Source organism: Populus euphratica, unplaced genomic scaffold (assembly GCF_000495115.2).
Source record: "Populus euphratica unplaced genomic scaffold, PopEup_1.0 scaffold78.1, whole genome shotgun sequence".
Classification (NCBI taxonomy): Eukaryota; Viridiplantae; Streptophyta; class Magnoliopsida; order Malpighiales; family Salicaceae; genus Populus; species Populus euphratica.
In genome coordinates, this window is record NW_011499867.1 from 807,263 (window position 1) to 825,744 (window position 18,482).

At 32.3% G+C, this 18,482-nt stretch overlaps 2 protein-coding genes and 1 long non-coding RNA gene across 7 annotated transcripts; 1 reads left to right on the top strand and 2 right to left on the bottom strand.

Moving 5' to 3' along the window:
- Positions 1–6,422: 6,422 nt before the first annotated feature.
- On the top strand, positions 6,423–11,617 carry LOC105126385 (nuclear transcription factor Y subunit A-1-like). Of its 5 annotated transcripts, none has more exons than XM_011027239.1 (7): positions 6,423–6,791; positions 7,520–7,608; positions 7,738–8,001; positions 8,512–8,618; positions 8,773–8,844; positions 10,050–10,214; positions 10,780–11,617. In XM_011027239.1, exons 3-7 carry the CDS (start codon positions 7,740–7,742, stop codon positions 11,218–11,220), a joined length of 1,047 nt encoding a protein of 348 aa, XP_011025541.1. In that variant the 5' UTR covers positions 6,423–6,791; positions 7,520–7,608; positions 7,738–7,739; the 3' UTR covers positions 11,221–11,617. The 5 variants fall into 5 exon arrangements, with proteins under 5 accessions (XP_011025541.1, XP_011025539.1, XP_011025543.1 ...); XM_011027237.1 differs by lacking the exon at positions 7,520–7,608 and adding an exon at positions 6,925–7,038 and having other exon boundaries at positions 6,423–6,787; XM_011027241.1 differs by lacking the exon at positions 7,520–7,608 and having other exon boundaries at positions 6,423–6,787; positions 7,705–8,001.
- Positions 8,937–10,043, bottom strand: LOC105126384 (uncharacterized). Its single transcript, XR_842419.1, has 2 exons — positions 9,919–10,043; positions 8,937–9,842 (listed from the first exon to the last, which is right to left on the bottom strand). It is a non-coding gene; the product is annotated as an uncharacterized LOC105126384 (long non-coding RNA).
- Positions 11,618–12,425: 808 nt separating the features above from the next.
- Positions 12,426–17,652, bottom strand: LOC105126386 (uncharacterized). The gene is made up of 5 exons (XM_011027242.1): positions 17,458–17,652; positions 16,022–16,336; positions 15,163–15,364; positions 13,316–13,544; positions 12,426–12,948 (listed from the first exon to the last, which is right to left on the bottom strand). Exons 1-5 carry the CDS (start codon positions 17,557–17,559, stop codon positions 12,687–12,689), a joined length of 1,110 nt encoding a protein of 369 aa, XP_011025544.1. The 5' UTR covers positions 17,560–17,652; the 3' UTR covers positions 12,426–12,686.
- Positions 17,653–18,482: the final 830 nt, after the last annotated feature.

An 18,482-nucleotide genomic window follows, 5' to 3' on the forward strand; every position in this document is an offset into this window, starting at 1 on the left:
CCTAGTAACTACAATCAATTATTATTAATTAATTTCCTTGAGAGTGGTTTGTTAATCATTTTGTTTTCGGTATAGGTGTTAGAAAGTCAAATGCCACGTGGCCGATCATCGTCTGTCCTAGTCCTACTATTGTGGCCCCCACAGTTTGGGCCACGGGTTTCTCGTAACTTGCCCGTCAAGTGCGTGTCAAGTGTGACTTTGAAGTCTTTTTTTATTATTTTGCTTGGCAGCCTCGTAACCTGACAAATCGCTACCGACATGCACTCCACTTACCGGCTGGGAACCTGCTATCACCGGTTCTCAAGCCCCTCGATAACCTTTGAATTTCAAAAATATCTATTAGTGTCGAGTTAAAAATAGAAAAGAAAATTAAAAAAAAATGAGGTGTTATTTTGACTGTTTATTTGTGTATTTTTTAAAGTATTTTTAAAAAATTATTTTTTATTTTTTACTTTAAATTAATATATTTTTAGTTTTTTAAATTATTTTAATATATTGATATCAAAAATAATTTTTAAAAAATAAAAAAATTATTAATATATATTTTAATATAAAAATATATTTAAAAAACAATTGTAACCATAACATCAAACAAGCTCTTAAATTAAATTATACTAGTCACACAATATGAAATTTTTTATTTTATATAAATTTAAAATTTAACTTTTTTTATAATTTTTTTTATATATGCTTGGAATTTGATTTGATCTATGGTATATTGAACTTAATTATTCCTGTGTTATTAAATTCTTAAGTTTTCATTCGTTAAATTGATGTTATTTTGTCAACTAAGCTTTCTGAATATTATATCAATACTCATAACAAATTACACTTAAATAATATTCATAGAATGAATAGAAATTATATAAAATTGTAAATATGGCATGTAATCTCTCTTGGGATGCTAATAAGCACATATGGTCCAACTGTTTTGATATCTGACTTAAAAGGTTGATATTGTTTTTTATAGTCTTAGTAAATAGAACATTTTTGTATTAGTTTTTCTATTATCAAGATCAAGTTTATTTAAAATTAAATCTCAAGTACGTCACTGGATACGAATATTTCAAAATTCATTACGTGATGGAATGAGAATTGTTTAAATAATAAATAATTATATATTCATATTAATATTATGTTTTTTAAAGCAATTCATTACGTGATGGAATGAGAATTGTTTAAATAATAAATAATTATATATTCATGTTAATATAATATTTTTCAAAGCTCATGTAGTGGATGGTCGGTAATAAAAAGTTTAACACCTACAAAAAAAAAATTTCCTGGGGTTTAGAGAACTTTAAATAATAAAATTAATTATTTTTAGTAAAATATTACAATAAATAAGAGAGGGACTTTTAAATTTAAAAAACAAGAACGTATTTTCTTGATAAATATTTTGAGAATCCAAATATAAATATTTAAAAAATAAAATTATTAATTTTATATTTAGATAGCTCATGAGGTATTTATAGTAATTGAACCCAGTATATCGATAAAAAGATGTTGTTAGAGAGTTATTTTCTCGTGTTAACAGTAATAAGAAATAAATATCTCTCACGCAACATTCAATAAGAGATAAAAATCTCTTATACTATATTAACAAGAGATAAATATTTATTACACAATTTTAATATTAATAAAGATTTAGTCGGCTCTTAAAATACTTGTATACATCCAAAGACGTAGAAAGATAATTATTTATAACATTGACATTTTATGTTAAAAGTCATGAAAAAAAAACAAACGAAATCTCATCGGCATATAACGGTGGACCAAGCACGATACCAAGTTTACTGGCATCGGCTATGATAACTTGTTATACCCGTATCTGTTTAAGTTCAGCACATAAATAAACTTAGGGATGGTGGGTTTAAACCAAACTCATGTCCGTTTGGGTTTACCATGTAGTTAGATAAAAAAATATTAGGTCTAGCAGCTCATCAGACTCATATGTATTTAACCTTAACATTTAGCTAAATTTAATAATGTTATATATGATATTTTATTTGGACTTAGCGTGCAAGTGAATTTAAGGATGTTAGGTATGATAATTCGCCAAACTTATATGCACTTGGACTCAGTGTGTAGTTAAACATAAAAATGTTAGGTTTGTCAATTTATTAAACCTATATTTATTTGGGTTCAGCTTATAACTGCTTTAGAGATATCAGATCTAATAATTCGCTAAGCTTATATATATTTAGGTTTAGTATACTACTAAACCCAAACATATGAGTATGCTATAATATGAAAAAATATTAATTAACCGTCTAAACTACACCTCTGGGGTAGGCTTTGGTGATAAAATCATTGATTTTCCATCTTGTTTTAACGGGCTTTAATCGTATTAACACAAAACTATTTTATTCATCAATTAAAAGATAGCAAGGATTTCACCTGTAAGTTTGTTTCCCTCTCCTTTAAGATCAAGGCAAGCATAAATATAATTTCGGGTCGTGAAGGAAAAATTAATGCAGGCCGTGAGAGTTTGGAAATTAAGGACTCGTGAGAAAAAAATATTGAAAAGCCAGACAAAAAATATTTTACAAAGTCAAGAATGTGCGTTCAAGGTGTTTTGAAAGTTGTTTATTGAAGAGTTGATAATAGGAGTTTTTTACTTCTAAATTGGTTTCACACTTTGTTTTTTTATTAAAAAATAATGGTACTTATTACTACAATTATAGTCATTATTATATAATTATAGTCATCACCAAATCTAATGACACTATCAGACAAAATATTAATAGTATTCACAACAATATTAATAATATCAATCCTTACTACTTTGTCTATGTTAGAAAAAAAAAACAATTGGTTTTTGTCAGGGGACTTCCGTATTCATGTGAACAATAGATTTTCTCTTTTTATTTTTAAAATATGCATTTTTTATTGTTTATTTTTTATCCCTTTTTTTTTACATTTTTTACTGGATTTTTTTATTACTTAACTGGATAAAATTAAATTTTAAATTCTATTGAAAACAAGATATTTAAAGAAAGAGAACTCGTATAAAACACAAAAAAATACATTGCCACTCTAGAATTCATGTCAAATTTAATTTTGATTTACAAGTTTATTTTATTTATTTTATAATCTCTAAATTAAAGAGAGAAGAAGAAAAAACTTATTAGATAACAACAAGAAAAGAAAGAGTTGTCAGCTGTCCACAATTTGATTACCAAAAAAGAAAATTTTCTTCCTATAAACTCATTTTATCAGGAGGAGTTCATTTGATGTAGTTTTTCCCTCTAAAAATAGTAGCAATGACAAATCAGGTCTGATTTGGATTTTTAACTTCATTTAATTTCTCTTCTTTTTTAAGTGATTTTAGTGGGGTTTGATGGTTTTATAATTTTTTAAATAAAAATAAATTAAAAAAATAAAATTTTAGAATCACCTCTATTCATGGATAATAATACGTGAAGAGTCACTTGTCATAACATGCAACGCGTTGTTTATATATATATTTTTAAAGTAATTAAGGCAGATAAATAAAAAATTTAAAATATATATAAAAAATATGAATGGGTAGGGAGAGTGAGCATGCCCCGGGCTTGTACGTCTATGCTTTATTTAAACCTCCAGGTGTGTTAAGTCATTTAGACTAATGTAATTGGATTGTTTTTAAATTTTTTTTTCAATTTAATTTTTTAATGTTGGGTTTTTATTGATTTTATTCCAATTTTCTCTTTAAATGTTTTATTGATTTTTAATTGGTTTTTATGATTTGTTTCAATTTATTTAATATAAGATTATTGTAATTTCAAATAAACATCATAATATTTTTCTAGTGCTCGTTTTTATAAGTATCTGATTTTATTATTATATAATTAAATAATTAAAATAATTAAACATTTTATTATCATAATATGTTTCAATTTATTATTATATAATTAAATAAAAATTAATTAAAAAATATTATTAAATCTAATGACGTTCATGATTCAGGTCGTAAGTTTAGTAAGTAAACTCACAATCCAATATAATATTATCTTAATGTTAAAAAAAAAATGTCAGGGCTAATTTTTTTAAAGTCAAATTATTTTTTTATTAATTATTCAAGTTAATTTTAAACTAGCTAAGTTAATTACATCATATTAAACTAACTAAAATACTATTTAATTTTAAATATGGGTTAGGCAAAAAATTGAATGGAAAGATTGGATAATTTTAATATCAATATTAAACAGTTTTCTTGTAATCTGTATAATTTTTTATATTTTTTTAAAATATATCTAACCTAAAACGTACTGCATGAAATTAAACTAGTGCAACACCTAAACGTACTAAACTCACCCGCTTTAAAAAAACAACGTTCACTAGAGGGTGCAACGGTGACTTTGCTCTCCAAGCAAAAAAATCTTAAAAGTGACTATGATGGAATTCAGGTATTTTCAAAATGATTATTAGTTATTTAAAAATCAATTAAAGAAAAAATAAGTTTTTTTCATTATAAAAATATAGTAAAATGATCAAAATATTATTAAAAATATATATTAAAATTGACACTTAATGTGTTTTTTTTTGTATTTTCACAATAATTTTTTTGTTATTGTTATTATTATATCATTTGGGTAACAAATTGGTATTTAAATAATATAAACAACAATAAAAATAAAAAAACAATTGACGTGTGCAATGTATGCAATTTGTGAGCTTCTTTTTGCTTTCCACAACTTTTTTTTAATCGTGTCAATGAAAGCGTCACTTTATTCTTTTTTTTTTTTGAAATGTCATTGTTTATGACATTTTCTTTCACCTTTTATCTATCTCATCCCCTGAAACTTGTGTTGGCCATGTAAATTTTTAGAGTTATATTCTAATTTATAAGAATTTTCACTTTGGTTTTTATTTTATTGATCTTTTAATTTTTGCTTGTGACTTTTTCATAAAATTTCGAGTTGTTTTCAATAGCATACTTCGGTCCTAGTTTGTGATGTATTGTTTTTTAATTTAATTTCTATTATCTTGATTGTTTTCTATATAAATTTATTATTTTTTTCAATTTCATTCTATAATATAAAAAAATTGGTTTTATTTTTCTATTTTAATGTTGATTCTTATTTTTTATTTTTTTGGTCCTTTTGTTAAATTGATCTTTCCTTTTGAATTGAACTTTCAATAAAAAATAACATTTATTTTGTATGTTAATTTTAATTTTTATTCTTTTCATTGATATTTTTTTTTAAATTTTGGATTCTTTGTGTAATTAAAATTTTATTTTTAATTTCATCTCTAAATATTTAATATGCTTTTCCCAAACACGGTGCTTCTATTTTAACTCAAGATTAGGTCTCTAACTTGTGAGGTTTTTTTTAAAATTTTTTAAAATACATATGTGACATATGAACATCACTTTTTATATAAAAAATAAAGAACAATAAAAATAAAAAAATAATTGACATGTGCAATGTATAAAACAACATGTCCTACACCTTTTAGGCAACTTGTGAGCTTCCTTTTGCTTTCACAATTTTTTTTTAATCGTGTCAATAAAAATATTATTTTATTCTCTTTTGTTTTTGAAATGTCATTGTTTATGACATTTTCTTTCACCTTTTATCTATCTCATCCCCTGAAACTTGTGTTGGCCATGTAAATTTTTAGAGTTATATTCTAATTTATAAGAATTTTCACTTTGGTTTTTATTTTATTGATCTTTTAATTTTTGCTTGTGACTTTTTCATAAAATTTCGAGTTGTTTTCAATAGCATACTTCGGTCCTAGTTTGTGATGTATTGTTTTTTTAATTTAATCTCTGTTTTCTAGATAAATTTATTATTTTTCTCAATTTTATTCTATAATATAAAAAAATTGGTTTTATTTTTCTATTTTAATGTTGATTCTTATTTTTTATTTTTTTGGTCCTTTTGTTAAATTGATCTTTCCTTTTGAATTGAACTTTCAATAAAAAATAACATTTATTTTGTATGTTAATTTTAATTTTTATTCTTTTCATTGATATTTTTTTTTAAATTTTGGATTCTTTGTGTAATTAAAATTTTATTTTTAATTTCATCTCTAAATATTTAATATGCTTTTCCCAAACACGGTGCTTCTATTCTAACTCAAGATTAGGTCTCTAACTCTAACTCTAGATGTGAGGTTTTTTTTTTTAATTTTTTAAAATACATATGTGATACATGAACATCACTTTTTATATAAAAAATAAATGCACAAGCACACACCTAGCCCAAAAAAACCCGCTTGAAAACAAAAAACGAGCATTAAAAAAAATAAACCTAATTGGTTTGGTTCAAAAAAATTTATATCTAACACACATTCCAGTAAGCAAGTGGCAATACCTGGCCACCATTAACCACGTACAAAAGTCTACTTGAAAATGACCAAAAAAAATAAAAAAATGGTTGCATATAAAAAAAAAATTCATAAAAAGAGAGAGTTCATGAGAAGAAGAAAGAGACAAAAAAACTGAAAAAACGGAGGGAGAAGTTGGCAGGAGAAAGGTCGGGGCAGGTGTCCCAGAAAAAGAGGCAACGTGGAAAGAAGGAGGGTGAGCATATCATGACCCATCCAGGGCCAGCTGAGCTATCGTATCGTCTCTTGCAAAAAAAACACAGAGAGGTCAAGTTGGGAAAAAAAAAATGAAGAAGAAATAAAGAGAGAAAAAACCCCTTCTCCCTTCTTTGAGTTCTGTTCTTCTAGAAGAACTATAGTTATATACTACTTCTGCTTCAACAGCAACAGACTCTATTTCTCCCTCTATCCCGAGTAGATTAAAACCCCCAATATCTAGGGTTCTGTTTTATCTCGGTCTACACCGGTAAGTATCTTTATCAGTTGCTTATTTTAGACTTCTTCTTTTTAATTATTGACTGTACAGTTAGTTAGTTGCACGGTTCGTTTCTTGAATTTAACTGATTTTCTCTCTTGAATTCCATTTGCTTGATTTTTTTTTAGGAAAATCCTTATTCGGGTTTCTTCTTGTTTGGTTGCTAAGAAAGTTTGGGGTTTCTGGTTCAACGGCTGAGAAATTGAGATAGATACCGGTGCTGGTTATTATCCTTGAGAAATGTAGTAGAACTAAAAGTTTGTGCACTTTTTAGGTTAATATTGAAACGCTTTTTGGCCAGGTAGAGGTTCTGATTAAGCTAATTGATTTTTGATGAGAGGGAAAAACTTGGTTTTATCGGTATTTAAACATTTTTTTATTATATGTATGGAAAATGTGTTTTAACTCAATTGATATGTTGAAATACCAATTAAGAAATCTACCTTATCAGTCTATTGTTTTTTCCCTCGTGGTGCCGTGGTTTTATCACTTTTGACGGGTGAATCTTTAATTAATAATATTAATATTGTGGCTTGAGGATGAAGCAAATCAGCCAGATCATTCTGTGTTTTGAGTTTGATGACGAAAGCTCTTCACGTCCATGTTATTGGTCCTGCTTCATCCAGAAGTTTAGTATTGAAATAGAGTCTGATATTTTATCGCTTCTTTTTTAAGGCAAGGCAAATTGCTTCTTTATTTTTCTCTATTCGTGCTTTTACGTAGACAGTGAATGTGTTCCCGCGTAGAATGACCATCTGCAAAGTATCTATCCTCCAATCTTCTCTTCTTGAGCATCCCTGTCATATTTGCTTGTAATATGCCTTTTTTTTTTCAAGTTTTGTTTCACGTAGCACGTTTACTATATGAATTTCACCTGCTACCATTAGATTCTTCCTGTGCCTGGTTAGGAAAGCGAGAACTAATAAAATAACTTTTTGAAGGTATGCAGTCAAAGCCTGAAAAAACTATTGTGCCAGAACCCAATCAGAGTGGCACTCAACAGTATACAGTTCACTCTGAACCTTGGTGGCGCAATATAGGTTATAGCTCCATGCCTCCTGCCATGACCGGTGGAAATATATCCAACTCAGAAGGACATAATGGTTCTGAATCAAATGATGATCAGTCTCTGTCGAGTGGTAGACTGAATGAGGAAGATGCTGATGCGATCAAAGATTCCCAAGCCACTGCATCATCCCAATTAGGTGCTGCTAACTACTTTCTTGCACAAAGTGGATTAGGACTATTTGCTATTGCATAAACTCTATGCTTAATATTTTAGTAATTGCTTCGTTCTGACATTTCTCAACTCATTATTTTTTGCCATGCCTCCGTGGCTCAGCTTTTATCACTTTAGATTTACAAGTTTTGACATCATTTTTTTTTTAAATCGTGCTTCTTTCAACATGGTAGATGAAACTCAGCTGTTCTCCATGTCTGTAAATCAACTATATAGGTGCTATCTAGTTTCTATCGATGCTAAATTTGACCTTTTCATGTAGCATAGGCCACGGGTATCACATTTTGGATGAAGAGTAATACTTCCTTTGTGAGCGCAAATGTATTCATTTGGCCTTGTTCTGTCCATGCACAGTTCCTTGTTCACAAGGAAAGACACAGCGCAGCAATGCACAGTTCCTTGTTCACAAGGAAAGACACAGCATACTGGTTCAGTGCTAATTAGGCATTTTTTTTTTTCCATTAATGCTTATTAGGGAATCATGGACATTTGCAAAATCTTCAGGGTCTTGTGTCTAGTATGACTACAATGCACAATGGCCTCTCACAATCTCCACAGTTTGAGCTTGTTAGTCACTCTATTGTAAGTTCTCATTCCTTCCATCCACAAAATATCTTGTCTTCTAAGCTTCGTGTGCTGATTGATTCATATGTAGACCGTAGACACTATATATTTATAGAATCCATCTTTACATGCCATTGGAAGAGATTTCTATTTTCTGGCATTTCTTCTGCAGGCATGTGCATCAAACCCATACCAGGATCCTTATTACAGTGGAATGATGGCTTATGGACATCATCAGCCTGTGGTATGTAAGCTTAACACTTCCTTACCATATTCTTGCAGTCATATCTTGATACCTTGAGGAATTACCTGTGGATTTATATGTGATATTCTCTGTTTATTCATTACTCCCAAGACAAAATTCATATGTCCTTGGAAAAATGGTGTTTTTTTTTTTTTGCAAGTCAAAATCACCAAGAGATCTTACACCTTAAACTTTCCATTGGTGAAAGAATTCTGAATTCATTTAGCGAAATTAAAGTTTCGTATCTCCATTCTGTGGGTTTTGGAAGATATGGTCTACTGGATTGTTCTAGAGTAACCATGTCCTGGTAAGAAAAATAAGTTTTTATTTCTAACTCACGAATTATTTAGATGAAAAGGAGATATGTGAGTTCTATTTGTGTGGGAAATGCAAAAGATGAAAGCCAAAAGATTCTTTCGTGGTGCACCTTGCTTGTTCTCCAGAGTTCAAAGGGTCAAGTTTAGCAGTGCACTCATTTTTTCCAATGTCTCTTAAATTTTAGCTCTTTTAATTCGGAGGCTGTGGCCTGTCCTGTCCTATTTTATTTTTCATTTTGTCAACAAATTAACAAGCGGGGAATACTTCAACATGTCTAGACCTATTCCAGTGGTTTGTCTTTTACCATTATTTAAAAGAAAAAGGGATGCTTTTGCAGACCTCCAATTCATAAAACTCATGGAAGGATAACTTATTCCGCTGGGACTGCTTTTCTCTGGGAAGTTGTAAATGTACTTTCTATCTTGGTTGGGTAAGTATGTGAAGATGTAATGACATTTTTGCCCAATTGACAAATTTTGTTAGTGGCACACATTTGATGTTCTAACAAAGAAAAGGAAAAGAAGAAGAGGCAAACTTCTCACCTGATTCTAGATAATGACAGGAGTGAGACCTTCATAAACTGTAATTATGACGTGCTTATTATCTGCATGCAGTAAGTAAGGAGGAAGTCAGATTCACTAGCAATCTATTGGGATATTTACCAATATGCTCATCACTTGCTTGCGAACAGAAATCAGAGTTCTCTCTGTGTGTGTGTGTGTGTGTGTGTTATTTACCAATATGCTCATCACTTGCTTGTGAACAGAAATCAGAGTTCTGTGTGTGTGTGTGTGTGTGTGTATTTGCTTAATTAATTTGTTTTGTGTGTTCAAAACATGGAATGTTATAGACTTTTAATGGAATAGATATAATCATTCAATGGTCAGGGTTATCCGCAATTTGTTGGAATGCCACATGCCAGAATGCTTTTGCCCCTTGAGGTGGCTCAGGATCCTGTTTTTGTAAATGCCAAACAATACCCAGGGATTATTAGGCGAAGAGAACAACGAGCAAAAGCGGAGGTTGACAAGAAGCTGATAAAAGATAGAAAGGTAAATTCAAACTGCCAAGTTGGGATATTCTGTCTCATTCTTTCCTCTGATTGTCTTTTGCTGTTAGATGATATGCTAATATTTTTTTATTGCACACATAATGCCGGATGTACTAATTAACTTCCTCTTGTTTATCGCTTCAATGTAATTATTAAGCTTGCAGTTTGTATCATTTAGTTAACAAGTTCCATGTTAAACCTCTCACTTTAGTAATGTCAAGTTAGGCACCATGATTATATTCCACCGATCATTTTAGTTCTTAAGAATTGTCCTGAGGAGGCTTCAGGTTATATTACTGTTGACCAAGAACTGTAAAAATCTAATATGTTGCACTTAGTCTCCTTAAATTGTTAATGACCATGCAAGGGTACTTCTTTCTAAGTGAATGAGATTTTTCTCCTTTTTTGGTACATAATCCCCATAGAAATCCCGGTACAATGTTTTATAAATGTTTTATGGGTGATAGATTGAGATAGTTGCTAGCTCCTGCTTTGTCTGCAATATTTAACATGTTGTCAAACTAGTGATATTCTCCCTCTCCCTCTCTCCCTCTTATATTCTTCAGCCATATCTTCATGAATCTCGGCACCGGCATGCTATGAGAAGGGAAAGGAGTTCTGGAGGACGTTTTGCAAAGAAAACAGGTGATGATGCTTCAAAGAACACATCCGAAGGCAAGCTCAATGGTTCTGGTCTGGTCCATGCATCTCAGTCACGGAGTTCATCAGGTTCTGAACTCTTGCCCTCTGACTCTGTTGAAACTTGGAATTCCTCTGATGGTCAGAAGGAAGCAAGAGAGTCCCAAGTGCATGACACTTTTGAAGCTCATGACTATGTAAATAGAGGTTGCCACTATCAAAAACACAGTGGCTTGCAATCCTCTGCATATGGCTCGTACCTGGGTGACAATGAGGACGGAGACCGTTCAGGTGAAAATGAGGACGAGGACCGTCCGGGCCAGCAACTGGGGAACCAGGCCAAACGAAGGTCTTTTGGCCCACATTGAACCCAGCATGTTAAGTGGATGCCAAGGTGGAGGGTCCAATGCACGCAAGTAGCGAAACTTGAATCCTCTCTCTCACAAGGCAACCACGCACTTGGCAATATATATTGCCAGGCGGCAAATCATTCTTGGCTTTTTCTTTTTCTTGCTTGTGGCTTGAACAGGGTGAAGGAGATGATGAATCCGTGGTTGGCTTCTTTTGTCTGCCAAAGCTTCGCGTGCATCATTATTCTCACTCTCTCTCTTCTTTTTCCTGTGTACATAGAACTGTCAAGGAAACTCAAGTAGAAGTAGTCTCTGGTTAGATTGTAGCCTATCAGCACTCTTTTTTAACGTATAGACTGTCTTGTTTGACAACTTCTTTTCACTTGCAATTCGATGGGGCACTGGTTTGATTTTACAATGCGCGTAACTTGTACAACCACAATCAGAGGTCTCAATTTTTTTTTTGATTAATGTGGGGTGTCCGAGTCAGCGCGCATCACGACTAATTCCCACGGCCCACTAAATACCCTGCAAACCTAGCAGGCAGATAAGACAGCGCGGGACTGATAAACGTGCAACGCCAGGGCTCGAACCCATGCGCAGCGGAAGAAGCTAGGCTCCTGCCACTGCTAGGCCAAGCTCTTCGGTGCAACCTTTTTGGTTGGTCAGATACTTGACATCAGAACATTTTATTCTCTACGAAGTAATTTTTTTCTTCTATGCCATCAGATACATGACATTGGTACCGACAAGTCCACGTTGATTAATATCTGTGCATGCCATGTTCATTCCTTGTTAGCGTGCAACTTGCTGTCTGGGCCCAAAAAGCAGGAACAAACGCAAGGCATCCCTTCGTCTTGGAGAAGTATTCAGTTGGCATGGTATTTGTTTACGCTTCATATACGGTCCTGTTAATTCCGTGCAGATAGATTAATCCGTCTTTCGGAAATACTAAAGTGAGCCCAGCAATGAATGCAGAGAGAGAGATGTTGGCACAGACTCCGATGAACCATGATAGTGCTAGAAGTTAAAAGAGCTATCCAAGGGGGAGAAGTAGGGGTAAAAACACCACTTGCGTACTCATCCATTGGGAGGTGAAAAAAGAACGATCGTAAATCCAATGCAGAGTCCCCTCAACGACCATTCTGATACGAAGATCAAAATACAGAAACAAAATCTTCGAGATGGCACCAGTTAATAATGGCACGAATTTAACGAAACAAGTCTGAAAAAAAGGGCTGCACCTTTGGAGAATGTATAAAGGCATATATCCAATACGATAGATATAGTTAAATGGCTCTTCATTACATTACATTATTTCCCTAACTCAGTATTATAATCTATTTTCTCACTATTAATGATGGCACAAATTAAAAACTGCTTTATTTCGCTGTTTGATTACACAGTTTTACACTCAAAATTTAAGATGAAACCCGAAAGAAGGTAGTGTATCTGTCTTCTGCTTGGTATGACATGATCTGCTGTCATATATGATCTTGATGCTGATGTTGATCAGTGTCCTCTATGCTCTCGGTTTCCTCATCCTCATGTTGTTCTAAGATGGTTTCTCCACCTTCACCATCTACTGGAGGTTCCTTCTCCGAGTCTGTTTTACTGGAATCTGTGAAATTGCTGGGTTCCGTGGTATTGACCACGGTTGGCTGCTTCTCCATCATTCCAGACAGCGCCAGACTTGGAGACCACTCAAGAACTTCATCAATTATGTTGGACATCCGCTTCTGATACCTGCGGGACAAAAATTGCACTTTAGACTCAAGCATAGAAATAAAGATTTAAGAGGGGTTCATCGTGGCAATTTTTTATGTGAATGCTATAAGAAAGTTCCTGATTGAGGACACTAAGTGAAATCATATTATAAGCACAAAAAAATCACATGCATTGCACCCACAAAAGCAAGATGTCAACAGGATAGCTCAAAGAAGACATTGACTCTGGGGTCTCAGTTTTGAAACGAGTGAAAGAGAAATGTAAAATAAGTTCACCATAATTCAAATTTTCCACAATCATCTTGGTTCCTTAAGTTATCATATTTTGTGCAAAGTGTGAAAGGCAGCCTTTTCAGTCTACTAAACTTTGCAACAGGTGTACTCACCTTGCTCTAGCAGCTTCATCAGGGGCATGGTGCCTTAGCAGTAATATGACGAGCACAGCTACTAATGCATAGAAAAGTCTAGTTGTCCACTTGGGCCTCTCCTCCTCATCCTTATTTGGCCAGAAACGGAATAATTCTCCCAGAGTAGCTTCTTCAGCAAGGATGTTAGGGAAAAACCAAACACGCTTTCCAAGAATGAGGTATAGAACACCAAATACTGTGGCTCTCACTGCAAAATAAACAGACAACCTCAATGACCCCTAGAAGCAGTTGAAGCAATAATTTAGTAATAGTTATCACTGTCAACTAAAACGACAATATTCTACAAAAAAAAAAATGAGAATAATGCAAAAATATGAACCATGATGCGCACTCATAAGACTAGTATAAAGAATGTAAAACCAACCATGCAAAGAACTTAGGACTCTAGAAAATTTAGAAGAAACCAGGTTATAACCAGCGAGTGATCTACACATAGATAGAGCAGCACCAGAACGCTAAATCAAGTAAAGAAAATTTAGGTGGAAATTGTTTTCTTTCATCTCAGAGCTCAGTGAGAAAGAATCATGCCAGTGGTTTCTCACATACCAGTTAAAGAGCATTAAATCAAACATATCACAGCTGACTTGATCAACCAAATTACCCTGGATCTTGAAAAAATGATTGATATGGATGAAAATCATTTAAGACTACTGAAGCAAATTTGATAATAATGGAAATTTATTGATGAGTTTTGCTAGGGAATGTTCTGCAATGATCTGCAACACTGACATCAAGAGAGAACAATCCTGATCCCTGAGTCACCACAGAAGCCCCAACTTCCACTAAAAAACAAAAGCTCAGCCCAAGGTTCATAGAAAAAGCATCCAAATCATACATTCAGATATCAAAAGGTAATGATGCCTCTTATGCCTCACAAAAACAGTTTGGTCATGCCACAAAACAGGAGCTTTATGAAAAAAGACACCATTCGGATCATCACTAACACGACATGCCCCTTGTGCCCAGGTATAACTACAGAAGTTTCAACTTCAAAGAGTAGAGAAAGAACAAAAGGCTAACAGTGCATAGACTATAAGAGAGGAGATTTATCAACAGAAAGATGTACTTAATAAATACTCAGATGATAGCCTCGGTAACATCACCATCAGCTGTTATATTTGTTAACATGGTAAAAAATCCATCTGTGGAAATCATATCCTCCACCAATCCTAAAATCTAAATGTTACAAGGTTGTTTTTTGCCAAAAAAAATAAAAAGGAAAGGAAAAAATAGCAATTACAAGAACATTAGGATAATGGGTTTTTCATAATCATTGAGCACTAGGAAACCATATTTCTAGAAGCATCTACTGATATGCAAAAATAAGAGTACCCCCACATGTCCTGAAACTAGCACACACAAAGGGATCTCTCTTTTCAGTAACTCCACATACTGATTACTTGAGAAAATTAATAAGAATGTAAATGTATGAATTTACACCCCTACCTGGCAGGTTCTCTGGGTTTGATAACATTATTTCTCTAGTTACACATTCAGAACAATTATTTCTCTCACAAAGGAAGTTTGAGGTAGAAACAAGCCAAGAAACCAAAATGACAAGTAAACACCTTTTAGAGTTCAACATGTGTGGAAGTTTCCAACTTTCAAATATGAAAATATTAATAAGCTAGCAACAGAAATCTAGATTTTTAATCATAAAAATTTGGTCAAATGTTGCTCCACATGTGCGATGATACTGATGCAGAACTCTAAACTAGGGTTTGATAAGTAGCATTGAGGTGCAGGAAGAATTATACAGTAGAAAAAAATATGAAGCAACAAAAAATGAGCCCTGGAGTACTTACATGAAAGAAGTGAGAGAATTAGCAAAAGAAGTCCAGCACAAGAGTAGAGGATTAATAGCTTGCACCGATGTGGGTATACAGGAAACATGCAAATTGCAAGAGTCAACACGGGCCAGGAAAGTGAGAGAAGTGTTTGCCATAATGGCCTCCGTTTTACAAACGCCCATGCAAAAAAGGCATCATTTTCTGAAAACACTTGATCCTACAAAGGACAGCATAATGTTAATAACACGAGCTTGAGAAGCAACACAAAATAAAACCCTTAATTTCTTTGACTACAAAAAAAAAAATAGAGAGACAAAAGGCACAAAACTGACATGGACAGAGACATTATTAAAGGGTGAATGTTTCTATGCAACACAAATTTCCCTATTCTTCTCATTAACAACCTTACGACTCACCATATTGATCCCAACAACTCAAAATTTTCCCACTATTAAAAAGGATATGAAGGTCAAGTTTGACAATTGAAAGTACATAACATTCTGACCTCCATGATAAAAGGATACAGCATGTATCGGGGCAAAGTACAGCCATTCTTAGAAGAATGCAAGGGGAAAAATACCACTGACATGACAGACTTATTAAATGTGAAAGAGAGTAATAGATGACCACGAGAATCCATTCTTTTAACCACTAAGCCTCAACATGCACAAGTCCCCATCTCTAAGAAATCAATTACCCTAATCACAGAGAAAATAGTCGTTTAAATTAACTTTTCATAATAAACAAGGATATATTAAATGCATGATGCTTAACAATTTGCACAGTGATGTCAAAAAATCAATAGTTTAGACAATTGATTGAAAGATCAATTAAGTTCATGCTAAACATCCAAGTGCAAAATGAAACAACTTACAGGAAAGATCTCTAAATGTGCTGGCCAGGTAGACAACTTTTTCTTCCCGGGACGAACAATTTTCACCACACGATCACAACGCACTAGAAGGTTCTTGCTTAATAAAGTATTGGCAATTTCTTCAACCTCTAAATTATTATTTGACTCTAATATATCTTTAACCTCTGAATGATTTTTCAGAAAGCTTACAAAATCCTTTCCTCTAAAATATTCAACACGGGTCTCCTGTAAGACAGCCCAACGAGATACCAAATCCTTGTGATCTCTCACCTTCTCAGCAAACAACTGAAATACATCCTTTTTTGCAGCTTGTTTCTGAAGAGAGAAACAATCATACAAGTCAGTGAACATTAGAGAAGGAATGAAGTTGAAACCATCATTATGCATAAAAATGACCAGACCAAAGTTAATCACACCAACCATTCACCAGATATGGATGAATGAATATCAAGCAATAACTTACAAGTATAAACCACCATTACTAGTTACATGAACTAAAAATGTACAATTAAGAAAACATGCAACCTTTTTCACATGATTTATAAGGCTAACGTACATTAAAAGCAAATTCCTAGTTAAAACAATTCTTGGCAGTTTTAACAAGCAAGCTACACCTTCTAACATAAGACCAGAATTTTGCAAGGACTTGACAGCCACTAAACACTCACAAGGCACAGGACCATAAAAGTACAGCACAATATGGAAGTTCGTATAAAAGTAGTAAAACAATGGACAAAGATACAAACATCGTTCATTTCATCTCAAATCGATAAAGTTCCTACAGATAAAAATAATTTTTTTATGAATTCACGCATCGATCGCTAAAACCAATGCCAGATTCCTTCCTATTTGTTTGTTTAAAAACATATAGAATTCATACCAAAAAAAACCAATAATCAAGGAACAGCAAAATATACAGTTAAGAGTATCCCAGAAATACCATTACTTCCAAATTGAATCCTTTTTCTCTAGATATAATTTATAATCATCAAGTCCTTACCGAGGAAAACACTACCAGTAACTGAGAATTTGTATATTGGGTTGTTTTCTCACAAGAGTAACAATGTAACTTCCATTTGTTTTGCTAACAAAAATGACAGTCTAAAGACCATAAATTGCGTTTCTTGACATGGGTTTCCAGGAACGGAAAAAAAGAAGAAGCATAAAGATCGAACTTGATGCAAATCAGACCCTTACCACAGTTCGCATCTTTCAGGTCCCGCATAACAACAGAACACGTTATTCGGATTTCCTTAACACAAATGGGTATAAAAGAAGGTCACATTTTTTACATACGTATTTAATCAAGCACAGGAAAATTCTACAATTGCAATAATGGTTTCAATTACACGAGTCGTAACATGAAGATGATGACTTTATTTAAAAAAAAAAAAAGAAGAGGAAAACCCTAGATCAGAGAGAAGGATAGGACAAACCCTAGGAGGGGTATCAGAGTTCTGATCTCTGGAGGCATTAGTTACGGCCCCTGATGATCTTCGAACCCTTTTCTTGTCTGCTGCCCCTCCTGATTTCTTCATCTTTGTATGCGTGTTTTACGTTTTGAGTTTTGTTTGCGTGTTCATATTTATTTAGGCACTGTCATCATGGTTGCTTTTCATTCGTAATAAAAAGGTATTTTCAGTCCTTTTCCATTTATAGGCACGATAGATTTCTTTTGCCAGCGACTTGATATTTCTAGCACACTGACCAAAAGGGTGTGTTTGTTTTTTTAAAAAATAATTTTTTTTTTATTTTAAATTAATATATTTTAAATGTTTTAAAATTATTTTAGATTCTAATATTAAAAATAATTTTTAAAAATTAAAAAATATCATTATTATTATTATATATTTTAATAAAAATTTATTTAAAAAACAACTATAATACACTTAATAAACAAACTCTAAGTTTGGAAGCACCCAACAATTTTTCTTTTAATTTTCTTTTTTCTACTTGTTAAATTAATGAAATTGCACAGGCAAAGCAATGATAGATTTTTATTTTATTGGAACAATCATCATCTTCAGGTGCCTTAATTACCTCTCCCCCGTTACTTTTTCTTATCGTCCTGTATTTGACCTCCATTATTAAGATTATGAGCGTCGGTTGTTTGGTCTGTGTTAACAAATTTAGAATCAAACTTAAATTCCCTTCTATAAAAAAAAAATCTTCTCTATCAAATTGAAAGTATATGTTTTTTCACTTGAAATACGATATTTTTATTAAAAAAACCTTCTCTGTCATGGATATTTGTGTATTGAATCTGTCATGAAAAACTGTCCTCCGTGGATATTTGTGTGTATATTGAATCTGTCATGAAAAACTGTCCTCCTAACAAATAATCATGGATGAATAAATCCTAATAAATCAGAAATATTATAAAAAAATATTTTTAAAATATAATTTATAACATATTTTTTTAAATAAAAACTTTTTAAACTTAAAACTTATATAACCTCGT

Bases quoted from the DNA above. Each gene is read 5' to 3' on its own strand.
- LOC105126385 (XM_011027239.1), top strand. From the start codon at position 7,740: ATGCAGTCAAAGCCTGAAAAAACTATTGTGCCAGAACCCAATCAGAGT. The intron at 8,002-8,511 runs GTGCTGCTAACT...AATGCTTATTAG, and splicing joins CACTGCATCATCCCAATTAG to GGAATCATGGACATTTGCAA. The intron at 10,215-10,779 runs GTAAATTCAAAC...TATATTCTTCAG, and splicing joins AGCTGATAAAAGATAGAAAG to CCATATCTTCATGAATCTCG.
- LOC105126386 (XM_011027242.1), bottom strand. From the start codon at position 17,559: ATGAAGAAATCAGGAGGGGCAGCAGACAAGAAAAGGGTTCGAAGATCA. The intron at 15,365-16,021 runs GTAAGTTGTTTC...TGTCCTTTGTAG, and splicing joins CACATTTAGAGATCTTTCCT to GATCAAGTGTTTTCAGAAAA. The intron at 12,949-13,315 runs GTGAGTACACCT...TTTGTCCCGCAG, and splicing joins GATGAAGCTGCTAGAGCAAG to GTATCAGAAGCGGATGTCCA.